An 18167-nucleotide genomic window follows, 5' to 3' on the forward strand; every position below is an offset into this window, starting at 1 on the left:
TAAAAATCTTAAGCCAAGAAAGAACAAATCAATATCCAAGATACCGCTGTCAAAAAGCACGAGCCCACCACCCCATAGACTTCCGTACTCTGTGCTCTGAGGAGGCGTGTCTGTGTGCCATGTTGCCTGAAAAGCACTCAGCTGTCGAGTCCTAAGAGGCATCTCAGCCTCAGTCCCCACTTTCTATCAACAGATGCGACACTTTCAAAATCCATTCATCAAAAAGAGTGGAGGGGCATGTGTGCAAGTGTGCAGGCGCGGGTGCATGTGTGCATGTATGTTTCTAGAGACCAGAGGACAACCTCAAATTTCCTTTCTCAAATCTTATCCACCCTGTTTTTTTGAGACAGGGCCTCTCATTGACCGGAAGTTTGATAAGTAGACTAGGCTGGCTGTCCTGTAAGTCCCAGAGACGCTACCATCTCCACCTTCCCAGGGATGGGATTACAAGCAGGCACCACTGTACCCAGCTCTTTTCATATGGGTTCTGGGGGGTATCAAGTGAGAACATCATGCTTGCCTAGAAAGCACTGTACTGAATGAGACACCCCACACACCCTACCATCCAATTTTAAAATACCCAGTTTTGCTCTGCCATGTATTCATCTGTAAGCCCATGTCCCAGCAGCACCCCACTCACTGACCCCTACATCTACCCAATATGCCAACATCCCACTTGAGGAAGCCATGACCGGTCCCCTCAGCTGGAGGGAATGTCTTCTGCTGCTCTCTTTCAGTTTGGTCCTGCCCTAAATACTTGGGAGGATCCCATTTTTCTTCAGTATAGGCTGAGGCGGTGTCCCGGTTTAAGTAACCCTGAAGAGAGGCCTGGCTTTCCTTCTCGTCCTTGGCATTTTCTAACACTGAGTTCTGTTCCTTGTCCACAGCCAACACTCAACATTTGCTTATTCGATTTTAAGATGCATTTTTTGAGTACCCACTAAGTGCCAAAACCTGTTAGGCACCAGTAACATAGAAACAGTTAACACGGTGAGAATGAGCCATTCTCATTAGAACACAAGGAAATGAGCCAACAAATCGATGACAGATGACAATGTGACTTCCCATCCCTGTCGCCATTTCTCCTAACCTACGATATCTGTAGGAAGAGGTCTAGGAAAGAAAGGATATAAGTTAAGTGAGTTTCAGTATCAGATGTCTTTATAACATCACAAGAAAGGCAAGTAGCACATTGGCTTGCTTTTCTGGTAGAATGTGTGATCAGAGAAGAGAATCCAACTTTTGTAACATTAGCCCATTTTATAGGCATTTACAGGAGGAACTTTCTGTTGCAAAGAGCTCTACCCTGAATCTATAAAAATGCAACCAGTCAGCACATGAGCATCTCTTTGCAAACCCAACACCCAGTAACCACACCATTGTGCAGTAACCCACGTCTCAAGGCCAGCCTTGGAATGAGCAAGCTTGGAGTTCTGTACCATTGTGTCATTCTGAGGCTCTGGCTGCAGGGAAAACACGGAGGTGAAGCGACAGAATGGAAGAATAAAGATTGAGAACTGCCCAAGACATTGGAGATCTGGACAAGAAATGGCAACATCAAACAAACACAAGGAAGGTGAAAGACGGTAGAGGGTGGTACTGGCTCTCAGTATGGGTGTCACATAAGGTGAAAGATAGGAGGAGTGCGGCTGGCTCTCAGCAAGGATGGCATTCAAGTGCTGGCAGAGGGCCAGGATTGCCACACTCACCCTCAAACCCTTTCAGGAAAGAACTGTTCAAAGGGCAATAGGACTCCACAGAGGATTTCTAACCACATCCCTGCTTGTCTGTGGCCGCTTTGGAAGTCTCCACATGGAACACCACTGCTTGGGTGGTACTGAGAGTTGAGAATGAGTGCTTGGGTGTGGCCTGTAGTTGTGGAAATCTAAGAAATGGACAAAAGAGCCCCTCCTTCTTTCTCACTGGTATTCTACCTACCTGGAGTTTTGTGTTTTAATTACAAGTTCTAAGTGATAATAATAATAATACCAACACGACAAGCCTTTCTCAGGTGTGTGTGTGAACCTCACAGCCACAGGCCTCTCCCAGGTGTGTGTGTGAACCTCACAGCCACAGGCCTCTTCCAAGAGTGAGTGTGTGTATGCGTGTGTGTGTGTGTGTGTGTGTGTGTGTGTGTGTCAATCTCACAGCCACAGGCCCCTCCTAGATGTGTGAACCTCGTAGTCACAGGCATCTCACAGGTGTGTGTGTGACCCTCACAGCCACAGGCCTCTCCCAGGTGTGTGTGCAACCCTCACAGCCACAGGCATCTCATAGGTGTGGGAACCTCACAGTCACAAGTCTCTCCTAGGTGTGTGAACCTCACAATCACAGGCCTCTCCCGGGTAAGTGAACCTCACAGTCACAGGCCTGTCCCAGGTGTGTGAACCTCACAGTCACAGGCCCGTCTTAGGTGTGTGAACCTCACAGTCACAGGCCTGTCCCAGGTAAGTGAACCTCACAGTCACAGGCCTGTCCCAGGTGTGTGAACCTCACAGTCACAGGCCCATCCCAGGTGAGTGAACCTCACAGTCACAGGCCCGTCTTAGGTGTGTGAACCTCACAGCCACAGGCCTGTCCCAGGTAAGTGAACCTCACAGCCACAGGCCCGTCTCAGGTGAGTGAACCTCACAGCCACAGGCCTGTCCCAGGTAAGTGAACCTCACAGCCACAGGCCCGTCTCAGGTGAGTGAACCTCACAGCCACAGGCCTGTCCCAGGTGTGTGAACCTCACAGTCACAGTCCTCTCTCAGGTGAATGAACCTCACAGCCACAGGCCTGTCCCAGGTGTGTGAAGCTCACAGTCACAGACCTCTCCCAGGTGAGTGAACCTCACAGTCAAGGGCCTTTCCCAAGAGTGTATGTGAACCCCATCATAGGCCTCTCCTAGGCGGAGGCTTGATCACAGGAAGGACTCCATGCCTCAATGTGTGGATCTCAGCATCTTCTTTGAGCACCTGTGTCTCCCACTGATATTGGCCCAGGCTATCCTGCAGCCATCTAACACTGAAACAGAAGACAAAGACAGGAAGTGAGCACATTGCTCATTAGAAGACAGTCTTGTGTCCAGATTAATGCAGTCAGATGGGAAAGAATACTTAGCACAAGACCTCCTCTGCATGTCTGTGAGCAGGGAGCCAGGGGCTCCACCTACACAAATAGAGAGGGAGGACACTTGTTTGTTCGATTGACAGGGATGGCTTTTCTAGCAGGCTCATTTGGCCTGGAGCCAAGCGCACATCAAGAATATCTAGATAGAGGAAAAGAGCCAGAAGGCGGCGGCGGCGGCGGTAGCAGTGGCTGCTCCAGCTGAAGGGCCATCAGCAGTGGAACCAAGGCGACACAGGGTCCAGTTAGGCCCTGCGCCCACGACCACTGACCTTCGCTGACCAGCCGGGCGGCAAGCAACTGCGGTTCTGCGGAGCCTTTCGCTGCACGGAAGCCACTTCAGAACTCGGCTGCCCGCCAGTCAGGAGAGACTCACCGCCATCTTGATCCCGGGCTCCAGAGATCAGTCAGACTGAGGTACACAAACATAATCCTAGGCCCAACACCGCAGGGGTCTGAGCCAGACGGGCGTTGGCCTGCACCCAGGCCCTGGGCTGTTCGAGTGGCCATCGGGGCGCCAACCCAGCCAGGAGTTTTTTTTTTTTTGCCCCGGCCGGTGCACGCGCCGCCATTTTGCCTACAGGAGCCAGAGTGCTCGGGAGGGCAGAGACTGCTAACAAGCGTAGCCTGAGGCTAACAAAACGGGGGTCTAGGCCCCAAAAGGCACAGGACTGACCCCAAGAACTGGGCGGCTTGGTGGGCCATCTGTGTGTCAACCAGCCCAGGAGGTTATTAGCACAACAGACTCTCCCGGTGCTTTCGCGGAGCGCGGACGCGCACGCCCGCCATCCGGGTCACCTGGCGGACCCAAATAACAGACATAGCCCTAGGGGAACTTTGCTCGGACCTTGGCCTCCCAGGCGTTTGCCTGGACTCAGGGCCCAGGCGACAAGGCTAACCTAGTGTGCGCCAGCCCGGTTGGGGAAATCGGCTGCCCAGCGGAGTGAGCGGAGCACAGGGGAGGTCACAGCAACATTCACCTTCGGAGCTCCCTGGGGGTGCACACGGGTTCCACCTGGTCCACAGACACAATCTGGGGCAAGGCCTCAGGCAGAAGCCCCCAGCTCAAATCTCTCCGCTTCAGATCAGCCTGGGTGGCCGCCACATCTCCAGGTCCCTCAAGAGGCTAGTGGGGGCTTCCGGGCGGCCAGCTGGGAAAAGTCGGTGTGCTCCGATAAATCCTGCGGGCCCCAGCGGGAGCCTTCAGGTGCCTGCTTTGGGATCTGAACAGCCTGGAAAACAGCACTCTACAGGCAGTGCAGAGTGTAAGCTGTGCACCAGAGGCCAACGGGGAAGGGGCAGCTTGCACTGGTGAGTCCAGCACTGACAAGACCAAGTAACACCAGTGAGAGCTAGATGGCAAAAGGCAAACGCAGAAACGTCACTAACAGAAATCAAGGCAATATGGCAACATCTGAACCAAATTCTCCTCTACCAGCAAGTCCTGGATACCCCATCACACCAGTAAAACAAGATTTGGATTTAAAATCACTGGTCATGATGCTGGTACAGGAACACATGAAGGTCATTGAGGAGAAAATGGATCAAAAGTTAGAAGCCCTTGCAAGGGAAACACAAAAATCATTGAAAGAAATCCAGGAGAATACAAAAGCCAACAAGGAGGAAATGCAAAAAACACTTAAAGAAATACAGGAGAACTTTGCTCAACAGGCTGAGGTCATGAAAGACGAAACACAAAAATCTCTTAAAGAAATACAGGAGAACTTTGGTCAACAGGCTGAGCTCATGAAAGAGGAAACACAAAAATCTCTTAAAGAATTACAGGAAAACACAAACATGCAAGGGAAGGAGCTAAGCAAAACCATCCAGGATCTAAAATCAGAAGTAGAAACAACTAAGAAAACTCAAAGGGAGACAACTTTGGAGATAGAAAGCCTTGGGAAGAAATCAGGGGACAGAGATGCAAATATCAACAACAGAATACAAGAGATAGAAGAAAGAATCTCAGATGCTGAAGATTCCATAGAAACCATGGACTCAACAGTTAAAGAAAATGCAAAGTGCAAAAAGCTTGTAACCCAAAATATCCAGGAAATCCAGGACACAATGAGAAGACCAAACCTAAGGATTATAGGCATAGATGAGAGTGAAGATTTACAACTTAAAGGGCCAGCAAATATCTTCAATAAAATTATGGAAGAAAACTTCCCTAACCTAAAGAGAGAGATGCCCATGAATATACAAGAAGCCTACAGAACTCCAAACAGACTGGACCAGAACAGAAATACTTCCCGTCACATAATAATCAAAACACCAAATGTTCTAAACAAAGAAAGAATACTAAAGGCAGTAAGAGAAAAAGGCCAAGTAACATATAAAGGAAGACCTATCAGAATCACAGCAGACTTTTCACCTGAGACTATGAAGGCTAGAAGGTCCTGGGCAGATCTCATGCAGACTCTAAGAGAACACAAATGCCAACCAAAACTACTATATCCAGCAAAACTCTCAATCACCATAGATGGAGAAACTAAGATATTTCACGACAAAACCAAGTTCACCCAATATCTATCCACAAACCCAGCCCTAAAAAGGATAATAGGAGGACAACACCAATACAAGGAGGGAAACTCCACCCTGAAAAAAGCAAGATAGTAACCTTTCATCAAACCCAAATAAGTTAAGCAATCAAATTTAAAAAATAACGTCAAAAATGATAGGAAGTAACAATCACTATTCCTTAATATCTCTTAACATCAATGGACTCAATGCCCCAATAAAAAGACACAGACTAACTGACTGGATACGTAAACAGGACCCTACATTTTGCTGCTTACAGGAAACACACCTAAGGGTCAAAGACAAACACTACCTTAGAGTAAAAGGCTGGAAGACAATTTTACAAGCAAATGGTCTCAGGAAACAAGCTGGAGTAGCCATTTTAATATCAGATAAAATTGACTTTCAACCCAAAGTCATCAAAAGAGACTCTGAGGGACACTTCTTGCTGGTCAAAGGAAAAATACAACAAGAAGAACTCTCAATCCTGAACATCTATGCTCCAAATGCAAGGGCACCCTCTTTCATAAAAGAAACTTTATTAAAACTCAAAGCACACATTGCACCTAACACAATAATTGTTGGTGACTTCAACACTGCACTTTCCTCAATGGACCGATCAGGAAAACAGAAACTAAACAAGGACACAATGAAACTAATTGAAGCTTTGGACCAATTAGATTTAACTGATATATATAGAACATTCTATCCTAAAACAAAAGAATATACCTTTTTTTCAGCACCTCATGGTACCTTCTCCAAAATCGACCATATAATTGGTCACAAGACAGACCTCAACAAATATAAAAAGATAGAACTAATCCCATGCCTCCTATCTGATCACTATGGAATAAAAGTGGTCTTCAATAGCAACAGAAACAACAGAAAACCCACAAACACGTGGAGATTGAACAATACTCTACTCAATGACACCTTGGTCAAGGAAGAAATAAAGAAAGAAATTAAAGACTTTTTAGAACACAATGAAAATGAAAACACAACATACCCAAATCTATGGGACACAATGAAAGCAGTGCTAAGAGGAAAACTCATAGCCCTGAGTGCCTCCAAAAAGAAAATGGAGAGAGCATACATTACCAACTTAATGACACACCTGAAAGCCCTAGAACAAAAAGAAGCTATTTCACCCAGGAGGAGTAGAAGGCAGGAAATCATCAAACTCAGGGCCGAAATCAATCAAGTAGAAACAAAGAGAACCATACAAAAAATCAACAAAACTAGGAGCTGGTTCTTTGAGAAAATCAACAAGATAGATAAACCCTTAGCCAGACTGACCAAAGGGCACAGAGAAAGTATCCAAATTAACAAACTTAGAAATGAAAAGGGAGACATAACAACGGAAACTGAGGAAATCCAAAAAATCATCAGATCCTACTACAAGAGCCTGTACTCAACACAACTGGAGAATCTGGAGGAAATGGACAATTTCCTTGACAGATACCAAATACCAAAATTAAATCAGGACCAACTAGACCATCTAAACAGTCCCATAAAGCCTAAAGAAATAGAAGGAGTCATAGAAAGTCTTCCAACCAAAAAAAGCACAGGACCAGATGGTTTCAGTGCAGAATTCTACCAGACCTTCAAAGAAGAGTTAACACCAATACTCTTCAAACTATTCCACAAAATAGAAACAGAAGGAACACTACCCAATTCCTTCTACGAAGCCACAATTACGCTGATACCAAAGCCACACAAAGATCCAACAAAGAAAGAGAACTTCAGACCAATTTCCCTTATGAACATCGATGCAAAAATACTCAACAAAATTCTTGCCAACCGAATCCAAGAACACATCAAAACGATCATCCACCATGATCAAGTAGGCTTTATCCCGGGAATGCAGGGTTGGTTCAATATACGGAAATCCATCAATACAATCCACTACATAAACAAACTCAAAGAACAAAATCATATGGTCATTTCATTGGATGCTGAAAAAGCATTTGACAAAATTCAGCATCCTTTCATGCTTAAAGTCTTGGAGAGAACAGGAATTCAAGGCCCATACCTAAACATAGTAAAAGCAATATACAGCAAACCGGTAGCCAGCATCAAACTAAACGGAGAGAAACTTGAAGCAATCCCACTGAAATCAGGGACCAGACAAGGCTGCCCCCTTTCTCCTTATCTTTTCAATATTGTACTTGAGGTACTAGCTCGGGCAATTCGACAACATAAGGAGGTCAAAGGGATACAAATTGGAAAGGAGGAAGTCAAACTATCATTATTTGCAGACGACATGATCGTCTACCTAAGTGACCCAAAGAACTCCACTAGAGAGCTCCTACAGCTGATAAACAACTTCAGCAAAGTGGCAGGTTACAAAATCAACTCAAGCAAATCAGTGGCCTTCCTATACTCAAAGGATAAGCAGGCTGAGAAAGAAATTAGGGAAATGACCCCCTTCACAATAGCCACAAACAGTATAAAGTATCTTGGGGTGACTCTTACCAAACATGCGAAAGATCTGTATGGCAAGAACTTCAAGACTCTGAAGAAGGAAATGGAAGAAGACCTCAAAAAATGGGAAAACCTCCCATGCTCATGGATCGGTAGAATCAATATAGTTAAAATGGCCATTTTGCCTAAAGCACTATACAGATTCAATGCAATACCCATCAAAATCCCAACTCAATTCTTCACAGAGTTAGAAAGAGCAATTATCAAATTCATCTGGAACAACAAAAAACCCAGGATAGCTAAAACTATTCTCAGCAACAAAAGAAAATCTGGGGGAATCAGTATCCCTGACCTCAAGCAATACTACAGAGCAATAGTGTTAAAAACTGCATGGTATTGGTACAGTGACAGGCAGGAGGATCAATGGAACAGGATTGAAGATCCAGAAATGAACCCACACACCTATGGCCACTTGATCCTCGACAAAGAGGCTGAAAACATCCAATGGAAAAAAGATAGCCTTTTCAACAAATGGTGCTGGTTCAACTGGAGGTCAGCATGCAGAAGAATGCGAATTGATCCATCCTTGTCTCCTTGTACTAAGCTCAAATCCAAATGGATCAAGGACCTCCACATAAAGCCAGACACTCTGAAGCTAATAGAAAAGAAACTGGGGAAGACCCTTGAGGACATCGGTACAGGGAGAAAGTTTCTGAACAGAACACCAATGGCGTATGCTCTAAGAGCAAGAATTGACAAATGGGACCTCATAAGGTTACAGAGTTTCTGTAAGGCAAAGGACACCGTCAAGAGGACAGATCGGCAACCAACAAATTGGGAAAAGATCTTCACCAATCCTACATCAGATAGAGGGCTAATATCCAATATATATAAAGAACTCAAGAAGTTAGACTCCAGAAAACCGAACAACCCTATTAAAAAATGGGGTACAGAGTTAAACAAAGAATTCTCACCTGAAGAACTTCGGATGGCGGAGAAGCATCTTAAAAAATGCTCCACTTCATTAGTCATTAGGGAAATGCAAATCAAAACAACCCTAAGATTTCATCTTACACCAGTCAGAATGGCTAAGATTAAAAATTCAGGAGACAGCAGGTGTTGGAGAGGGTGCGGAGAAAGAGGAACACTCCTCCACTGCTGGTGGGGTTGCAAATTGGTACAACCACTCTGGAAAGCAGTCTGGCGGTTCCTCCGAAAACTGGGCACCTCACTTCCAGAAGATCCTGCTATACCACTCCTGGGCATATACCCAGAGGATTCCCCACCATGTAATAAGGATACATGCTCTACTATGTTCATAGCAGCCCTATTTATAATTGCCAGATGCTGGAAAGAACCCAGGTATCCCTCAACAGAAGAGTGGATACAAAAAATGTGGTATATCTACACAATGGAGTACTATTCAGCCATTAGAAACAATGAATTCATGAAATTCTTAGGCAAATGGATGGAGCTAGAGAACATCATACTAAGTGAGGTAACCCAGACTCAAAAGGTGAATCATGGTATGCACTCACTAATAAGTGGTTATTAACCTAGAAAACTGGAATACCCAAAACATAATCCACACATCAAATGAGATACAAGAAGAAAGCAGGAGTGGTCCCTGGTTCTGGAAAGACTCAGTGAAACAGTATTTGGCAAAACCAGAACGGGGAACTGGGAAGGGGTGGGAGGGAGGACAGGGGAAGAGAAGGGGGCTTACGGGACTTTCGGGGAGTGGGGGGGGCTAGAAAAGGGGAAATCATTTGAAATGTAAATAAATTATATCAAATAAAAAAAAAAAAAAAAGAAAAAAAAAAAAAAAAAAAAAAAAAAAAAAAAAGAATATCTAGATACTGCTAAAGTTAAATAAAATTGGAAACAGACAAAATAATAATTTTACTACACACAGAGATTTATCTAGCTCAGTCTCTATTCAGATCTATTCAGATTCTCTCTCTCTGTCTCTCTCTCTCTCTCTATCCCTCTTTCTCAGGCTAATTAATAATTCAGGGTACTTACTATGGTGTATTCAGATAACTGCAAATACAGCAATTTAATTGATATTTGTTTCTACATAACACAATGATACCTCATTCCCCCAGGAGGGCCATTTCCCACAGCTGTGCCAAGCTTCTCACAACAATAGACCCACCCTGAGTACACCTGAAGTCCATTTGTTAAAGAGGAAACCACGGTCATGACGGATTTGGAACAGACACAATGGCAAGCAATGCGTTTTAAACACTGACATTTATTTGAGGGGTTTTGAGAACTCATACATTATTAGGATAAACTCTAATTTATATCAGTATGTAATATATAATACAATAAATTGCATTTGTACACATAAATACAAAATTTGAGGTAGGGCCTCAAGAGTAATGATTTCTTAAATGAATAATGCACAGTATATAATAAGCACTCTATAAGATAGATAGATATATATATGATGCATTTTGTAACATAATATATTTTCTTCATGTAAAGTCAATGAAAAAATATAAGGACCTGGCTAGGAAACATCTTTCTTCAGGAACAATATTGTTCACGTGAGATGCTTGCATGTAGGACGTTATCCAAGTGCACAATTTAAGAATCAACCTCCTCTTCCTGCATAGGTCCATGATAAAGTGCAAAAGACACGGACAAATGAGAGACATGGCAGTTCCCAGTTGCCATCTAAACAGCATCCCAATGATGGAACACACCTGTAAGGCAGCTGGTCACCTGAAAGTGTTGTTATCCTCAGAAGCTAATCAAGCCTGGGCTTGCTTTTCAGGGGTGATGAACACCCAGCTAAAATCCTTTCTCTGCAGGCAGTTTACAGCAGCCTGTGCCAAGACCATATTTCACCGTGGTCTTTCTAGTCAAGCACAGCTAAATGAAAGACAAGAAGTCTTGCTCCCAAACTTCAGGCCGGCTCTGCATCACACATCATGAGGCAGAGGAGACTGGCTCGCTGGCCTTGGCCTCCATGCCTTGCATGTTAATGTACCATATAGAACACCCTCACTCATGTCAAAGCCTTGGAGAAGCAAGCCACAGGCCCAAATCCAATACTGGGGCAGAACGACCTTGTCATTGCACAGCCAGCCAGTAACAGTTACTGAACTAGCCTCTGGGAAGAGGACGATGGCTGCAGCCAGGGAGACGAAGACAAAATGTCAATTTAAGGCATGGGAAGCAGCCCATGCTGACAGAAAAGAACTGAGAAACTCTGAGGCACACGTAGATAACAGAAGAGAAAACAAAACCCTGACCCCCTCAGTGGTGCGTCAGCATAGACACAATCCAAGTCTCACCAAACCGAAGGCCCTCTCGTTCCACTCTTTCTAAAGTGCCAGTCCCTGAAGTACACATTGAGTGCAGCTCTCACACATTAAAATCACATCAAAAATTCCAAAGCCACCAATGGTCATTAGGATTTGTGTTGACCACAGATATCATGCAGTAAAGACATAGAGAGGGGCAGATAAAACAACAACCAGGAAAGACCAGAATTGGACACACTTGTTCACACACACAAAAAAAACAAAAACACAGCCTGAAGGAGATTAGAAGTTTCCAGTGGGCAAGACAATTAGACAAAGGTTTGTATAAGAAACCACAACACGAATAGTTAATAAATATATGATGCTTTTCTGTTTTAAGGATATTACAGGGTTACTATTTTTCACATATGGCTTGTTTTTCTCTGAATGGGTTTATTAAAGTGGTATTATGAAATCATCTCACAGATGGAAAACTCCCCACCAGTATGCACAGGGAACCCAAGTCTTCACGAAGTAACCTTGCTTCTCCTTCATGCTCAGGGGAGAACTCTCAGGTGGCAGTTAGGACAGCTCTCTCATTGTCTATGAATTCCTTCCTTTTTTCTCTTCCAATTGGTTGTGCATTTTAGTAGCGTGAAAATAATCCATCTAGTGGGATACGTATCAGCTCTCAGTGTCCCCACCAAATCCTCAAAAGGCACACCGCTGAGATACACCATGAACAGAGAGACTGCTCAGACACCACTGCCCCCTGCCAAGGAGAACCTTGAACACTGAACATGGCAATGAATGGCCAAAGCTAACTTCAAAGGCAGTGGGTTCCAGGCAAGCTTGGAACCTTCTGTCTGACTCTGTCCTAAGCAGCCTAACCAGGGGAAGAGAAACAAAGCAACAACAACAAAATGGACTTGTACTCAGGAGCAGCTTCTAGGTCTTTCCTAAATACATCCTAGTAGACACAGCTGTAGCTCCCCCGGTTACCGCCACACTAACGGATGAGGTCATCATTCTGACAAGTAAGCTGACTCTCAGTTCACATCTGGCAGTGTCCAGGGCTTCCCCACATCCTTCTTTTAATCACGGAGGCAAAAATGAGCAGAAATCAGGTTGGCATCCAGCACCAACCCCAGCTCCAGCCCATAGGAAAACGGGAAACCAGAAGCCATCCATCCCCACACAAGCACAAATCCCACGTGTTCTGAGGACAAGATTTGTGCTTTCTTTCACCCTGCAAACTGGCAGGGCTGCAGTTTCCAAACTGACCTCCCTCTTCATATGCACACCACCCAAGTCGCAGCACTGCCCTGCGATGCTGGTGCAGGAATGGGCTCTCTCACCGGTATGGCTTTCTTGGGGAAACAGATGTTAACAGCAGATAGTGGAGAGCAGAATCCACAGCTCATCTGCCTAAAACAGGGAAGCCTGAGGTTCCATCTCTGTGACAATCTAACAAGACCTAGCTTGGGGAAACTAGGAGAAAAGAGAAGAGAAAGAGAGGGAGAAAACCCTACTAGCAAAAAAACCAGAGACTGGTTCAAAACCCATCATGTTCCCTTCCCTAAAACCCATCCTGACTACTCTGGGGAACACAAGTACCCATCACTGTTGACAGGTGGTGTGAGCGCTTGCCCTAGGAAAGGAGAGTTCAACCCAATGACTTCAAACACTTTACACAGACAGTCATATTTTTTAAATGATACATTAAAGTCTGTTGTTGAGGTGCCATTGCCATTGCACAGGATGGAAATGTCATGTCGATATATAAGATTTGAACTGAAAACTTTGCCTGAGACCCTGCTATATGAAGACAAACTAATAAGAAAATGATTGAACCTGTCTCCCCTAGAGGAAATGATTTTAGATCGCAATATTAATACTGTAAGAGGGAGAAATAAAAAGCCCAGACTATGCTACTCTAAACTCGCCATCTCTGTGGTGACTCATAAGATATTTATGAGGACAGAAAACACCACTAGCACTATGTGTGCAGAGCATTGCATGTGCCGGCTCAGGACACAGCGGATTAAAGGGTATGGCCTGGCCAGGCTCCGCCGACAGGTGGCTTGCCCTCACTAGAGGGCAGTTACATTGAGCAGTGTGGAGAGGGAGCTCTGGACATTGAACTAGCTAAAATGCAGTCTTAAAAGCTACAGTTTTAATCTGCTTACTTACTACCTAACTAAGCTGTATTTATCAGAAAGTTCTGGAAATACATTGACCTAAGATATACAACCACAGGGATGAGGAGTCCCATGGGTGCTTTTCACAAACCTCTTAGTTTCTCTAATTTCTCCTATGGCCATAATTGACATTTACTGTTACTGAAAAAGGAGTGAAAATTGAGAAAGTGTTTTTTTTAAGAGTTTGTGTCCTCTGTGTGTGTGTGTGTGTGTGTGTGTGTGTGTGTGTGTGTGTGTGTGAATACAGAACCAGGGTAGGTCTCATTTTTCAATAGGTTGGAAGACAAGGTTATCTACACCTTATAGAAAGTCTTGGGGGCAGAGAGACAGCATAGCATGACACTGAACCATGGTACAAAAGACATCATGGCAGATACAACAGTGGTACAAAAGCCCTCATGCAAATCAAAGCATGGCTTCTTGTGCAGAGAGTGAAAGAAAAGACCTCGAGAATTAGCTCTCAAGTGTCGTTCTTACAGAAGGAGGAGGAGATGGAGAAGGAGAGAGAAGGAGAAGAATAGGAGAGGGAAGAGGAGGAGGAAAGGGAGGGAGGGGAGGGGAGAAGGGAGAAATGTGCAAAGGCGAGGAAGGAGGAGAACGGAAGAACGGAAGAGAGAAAGAAGGAAAGCTGTGGTGAGAGAATGGGCAGTCCCTTCAAATCCACAGCATAGAGAGATGAAGCATCTGAATGCATGGTATATGTGGTCAAAATAAAGGAAATGAATACACAAATCAAACCGCCCAGCGGTGCCCAAGTCTACCCACTAGCCATGTCTGTATCCAGAATAATTTCCAGTACTGCCATCCCCCTAAACACACCTGACCTGAACTCTCAGCTTCTGAATGAGATCACTGTGTTGCCCAGCTCAGCTAGACGGTGCTGATGAGTCCTGAAAGTCTGCATTCTCCCCGTGCCCTGATCCTTCCAGCAAGGAGAATACACAATGCAATTTCTCTACTGCCAAGCCCCTTACCACCAGCATTCACCTGATCGACCCACCCCTGCAGGATGAAGGAAGAAACCTGATCAGGGGACTGATCCCTCCAGAAAGTGATAGCACAGGCACAGACAGAGCGCGCTCTCAGTGGCCTGTGTGCCTCTCACTACAGCATGCTACGCTATGTCCTACTTTTCTATGGAACACTCATGCACAGCTGTGAACCGAAGTGTGGGGAGAAAGAAGAAAATTGGGAATAAATCTGGGGAAAAGTGTGAAGGGGAGGCAGGGAGGAATCCCCGGAGTAATTCCGGACCATCCACACTACTGGACTAGCACTGAGTGCCCAGTTCCAAATCCTTCACCGGCAGCTTGAGTCCCAGGGACGATGTTCCCAAGGGGTCGATCATATTCTTGTAGCGTTCCCCGCGGTGCTGAGCTAAGAATGGGCCCCAGTCGGGCTGTGGCGAGCATACCAACTTCAGCCTCTGCAAAAAAAGGAAGAGACATGTGTAGTTACCATATGAATTCACCTTCCTCACCTTGGCACCACTAGCCATCTCCAAAAGGCTAGGTATCATTCCTCTGCATCCTTCACCGGAGCCAAGAGCCTCTCCCCATCCCCTCACAACAAGGGAAGTGTAGCCTGCATTTATAAACCAGGCCAAGGACAGGAAAAGCAAGACTCGGTTTGGTTCTCTTAGAATCATTACCCTGAAAGCACCTTTACCGACTACTCCATGTTTGCCGTGCATAACGATGAGCAGAGGACAAAGGGCCCAGATTTTAATTATACCTCTCCACCCACCAAGTAAAGAGAACTCGCAAGCTTCTACTTCCGCTCCCAAACAGCGAAAGCCATGGGCTCAATTACATTTGTTCTGCAGTCTCAGTGATGGGTTGCTACATCAAAAATAATTGGATTTTGATTAGCAGATTCCCCAAAAGTATATAAATGACCAAGAAAAAAGCCAAACCAAAGGTATACCACCAAGCATGAACCAAGATTTTAATTGTCTGTTGAATATATGCATATATAATATGTACATGTACACATACATATATTCATATATTATATATATACACACATACACACACATATACATGTGTGTATATATATATATGTATATATATATATATATATGTTTCTGACTCAGGTAGGCAGTGCAGGTTCATGTAGGTAAGCTTAAAAATAATGGAAGTGTTTCTAGCTTCAACTGAAATTATTATTGAAAATAAAATCTGATAGAAACATACAGAAAAAGAAAACTTATTTCTGACTATATAAGAGGGAATAATTCTATGTTTATTACCTATTAAGGGGAAATCTGGTTCTTATAGCTGTTAGTTTAAAGCCCCCTTTAATCACCAACTTGCAACCTTTGTGTCCCAAATTAACCATAATAAATTTGTACAGCCAACCCATCAGTCTAGAGAACTTTAGGCTGCAGCAGCAGCCAAGGTTACAGCAGGTTCTGATTAGGGAAAGATTTCTGTGACCTCTGGCGGGAAGGTGACTGTGAGGAGTGGCTTGCTGGGAGTAGGCTCAGCCAGAACTGCTTTATATCAGAGAATAATGAACAGAATTCTCTGGGGATGCCAACCAGAATACATCTTCAACATGAAGACTCACCAGCATGTGGAGGTCTGTGGAAACAAAGGCTACCTGCTGGCTCACACCAAGAGAACGCTTGTGTTGTGTGCTGGCCACGCCCTCACCACCCCCACCCTCCACCCCCCACCCCCCACCCCCCGCCCTGTTTCTCCCCACCAGCCTCTTCCTCATATCCAACTAGCTGCCCGAGAGCAGCCCCCCACACAGCCGTTCTCCACCCCAGTGAACAGTATGTCTTTGTGCTGGGCTCAGTGCTTGCACCCAAATCACTAGAAGACAAGGCCAAGCTCCATTTCCCTGAGCTCCGTGCCATTGAGAGAACCTGGCTGTCTGCATTTGTGGCAAGTTCCCAGGGCACCTCTACTCTAGATCAGACCCCAGGTCGCATTGAAGTCCAAACACCTTCAGGACGCAAGCAGAGGTCACTCATTCTCAGCCCACCTGGACAAATGACTGTTTATTTTTCCATTTTGAGACAGGATCTTATATAGCCCAGGCTAGCCTAAAGTTCACCACAGAACTAAGGATAGCCTTGAACTCTTGATCCTCCTGCTTTCTACTTCCCAAGTGCTAGAATTACAGGTGTGCTTGAACAGGTGACTTCCCATAAGTAACAAAGCGGGGTGGCTCCAGGGTGTGGCTGAAACAAACAGCAGCCCCACTCTCTCTTTGGTAAAGTCCCATTCAGGGAACGAGCAAAGCGGGCTCTGATCAGGACTGACTGGTGCTGGTGAGCTCAGCCAGCTATGTCATCCAGAAAGAGGCAAAGGCAACTGAGGAACTGCCTCATATGAGCCCCCATAGGCAAGTCTGTGGGGCATTTTCTCAATTAATGATTAATGTGGGAGGGCCCAGCCCACCGTGACAGTGCCACCTCTGGGCAAGATGGCATCAAGTTACCTAAGGAAACAAACCGAGCAAGCCAGGAGGAACAAGCCAGCAAGCAGCACTCCTCCATGGCCTCGGCTTCAGCTCCTATCTCTAGGTTCCTGCCCTGAGCTCTTACCCTGACTTCCTTCCCTCAGTGAAGATTGAGACCAGCAGGCACTATTGAGATGAAACGAGCCCTTTCCTCCCTAAGATGCTTCTGGTCATGATTTTATTGCAGCAACAGAAAGCTAACTATTATGACAGTTGGTAAGGAAAAGCAAGTCTCCCTCACTCTAGCCACGGCCTGGAGCGCATATGGCACGCTGAGAGTCGTCAAATGTTTAATCGGCTTGACCCGTCCGTCATCCTTAACTCGGGAATGAAGGGAGCAGTGGCGACTTTAAGTTTAGTGGCAGTAGGACTAGAGAGATGGTTCAGTGGTTTAGAGCACGACTACTCTTCCAGAGGTCCTGAGTTCAGTTCCCAGCAACCACGTGGTGGCTCACAACCATCTGTAATGGGATCTGATACCCTCCTCTGGTGTGTCTGAAGACAGCTACTGTGTACTTAGATATAATAAATAAATCTTTGGAAAAAAAAAAAGAAAAAGTTTAATGGCAGTCAACATTTGGGAGGGAGGAGGCTTGGATGCAGAGGGACAGCGAAATGTAAATAGCGGCTGAGGAGGAGGGGATGGGAGCACTAAGAGAGAGGAGACATTCAGATCACCCATCCCAGGGCTGCCAGCGCTGTGAGAAATAATAGCAACACAATAATAGCTCGCTCAGCCTGATGGTTGGCTGGGCTCCTCCGCTACAGGAATCATATATAATAAAAATGAGTTTAATAGAATCAGTGGCAACTGGAATGGCTTACTCACCCTGAATCCTTCTTGAATATGTTTACCAGATCTTTTGTTTTTAATGCATAGAGCTTTCAGGATCTCTCCCTCGGGAGAGGCTAGCAGGGGGAACGGAGCCAGTAGAATTACCTCGATAAATCTCCCGGGAGCCAGATACATTTTTATCACGAACATAATCGGGATCCAGATCACAGAGCAGGCGAGCATCAGCCATCCGAGCACCATGGACCAGTTAGGGTAGCGGTAAGAGCCGTAGGTCATGGGCTCCCACTGGTAGAAGCTGAAGCAAAGGATAAACTGGGAGAGAAGAGAAAGGTGTGTTAGGGCGATGTGTGAGTCATTCATTAATTCATTCATTCATTCAACACGCAC

The 18167-nt window shown here is 45.3% G+C and overlaps 1 protein-coding gene across 1 annotated transcript in view; it reads right to left on the reverse strand.

Annotated features, from left to right (window-relative positions):
* Window positions 1-10361: 10361 nt before the first annotated feature.
* Window positions 10362-18167, reverse strand: part of Slc6a5 (solute carrier family 6 member 5) — a 51971-nt gene continuing 44165 nt past the window's right edge. The window contains exons 14-15 of the mRNA XM_052161855.1: window positions 17925-18092; window positions 10362-14936 (exon numbers count right to left, since the gene is read on the reverse strand). Coding sequence (XP_052017815.1) covers window positions 14781-14936; window positions 17925-18092 — 324 coding nt within the window. The 3' untranslated portion in view covers window positions 10362-14780. The remainder of the gene's footprint in view (window positions 14937-17924; window positions 18093-18167) is intronic.

The sequence above is a fragment of the Apodemus sylvaticus genome, chromosome 1 (assembly GCF_947179515.1).
Source record: "Apodemus sylvaticus chromosome 1, mApoSyl1.1, whole genome shotgun sequence".
Lineage (NCBI taxonomy): Eukaryota > Metazoa > Chordata > Mammalia > Rodentia > Muridae > Apodemus > Apodemus sylvaticus.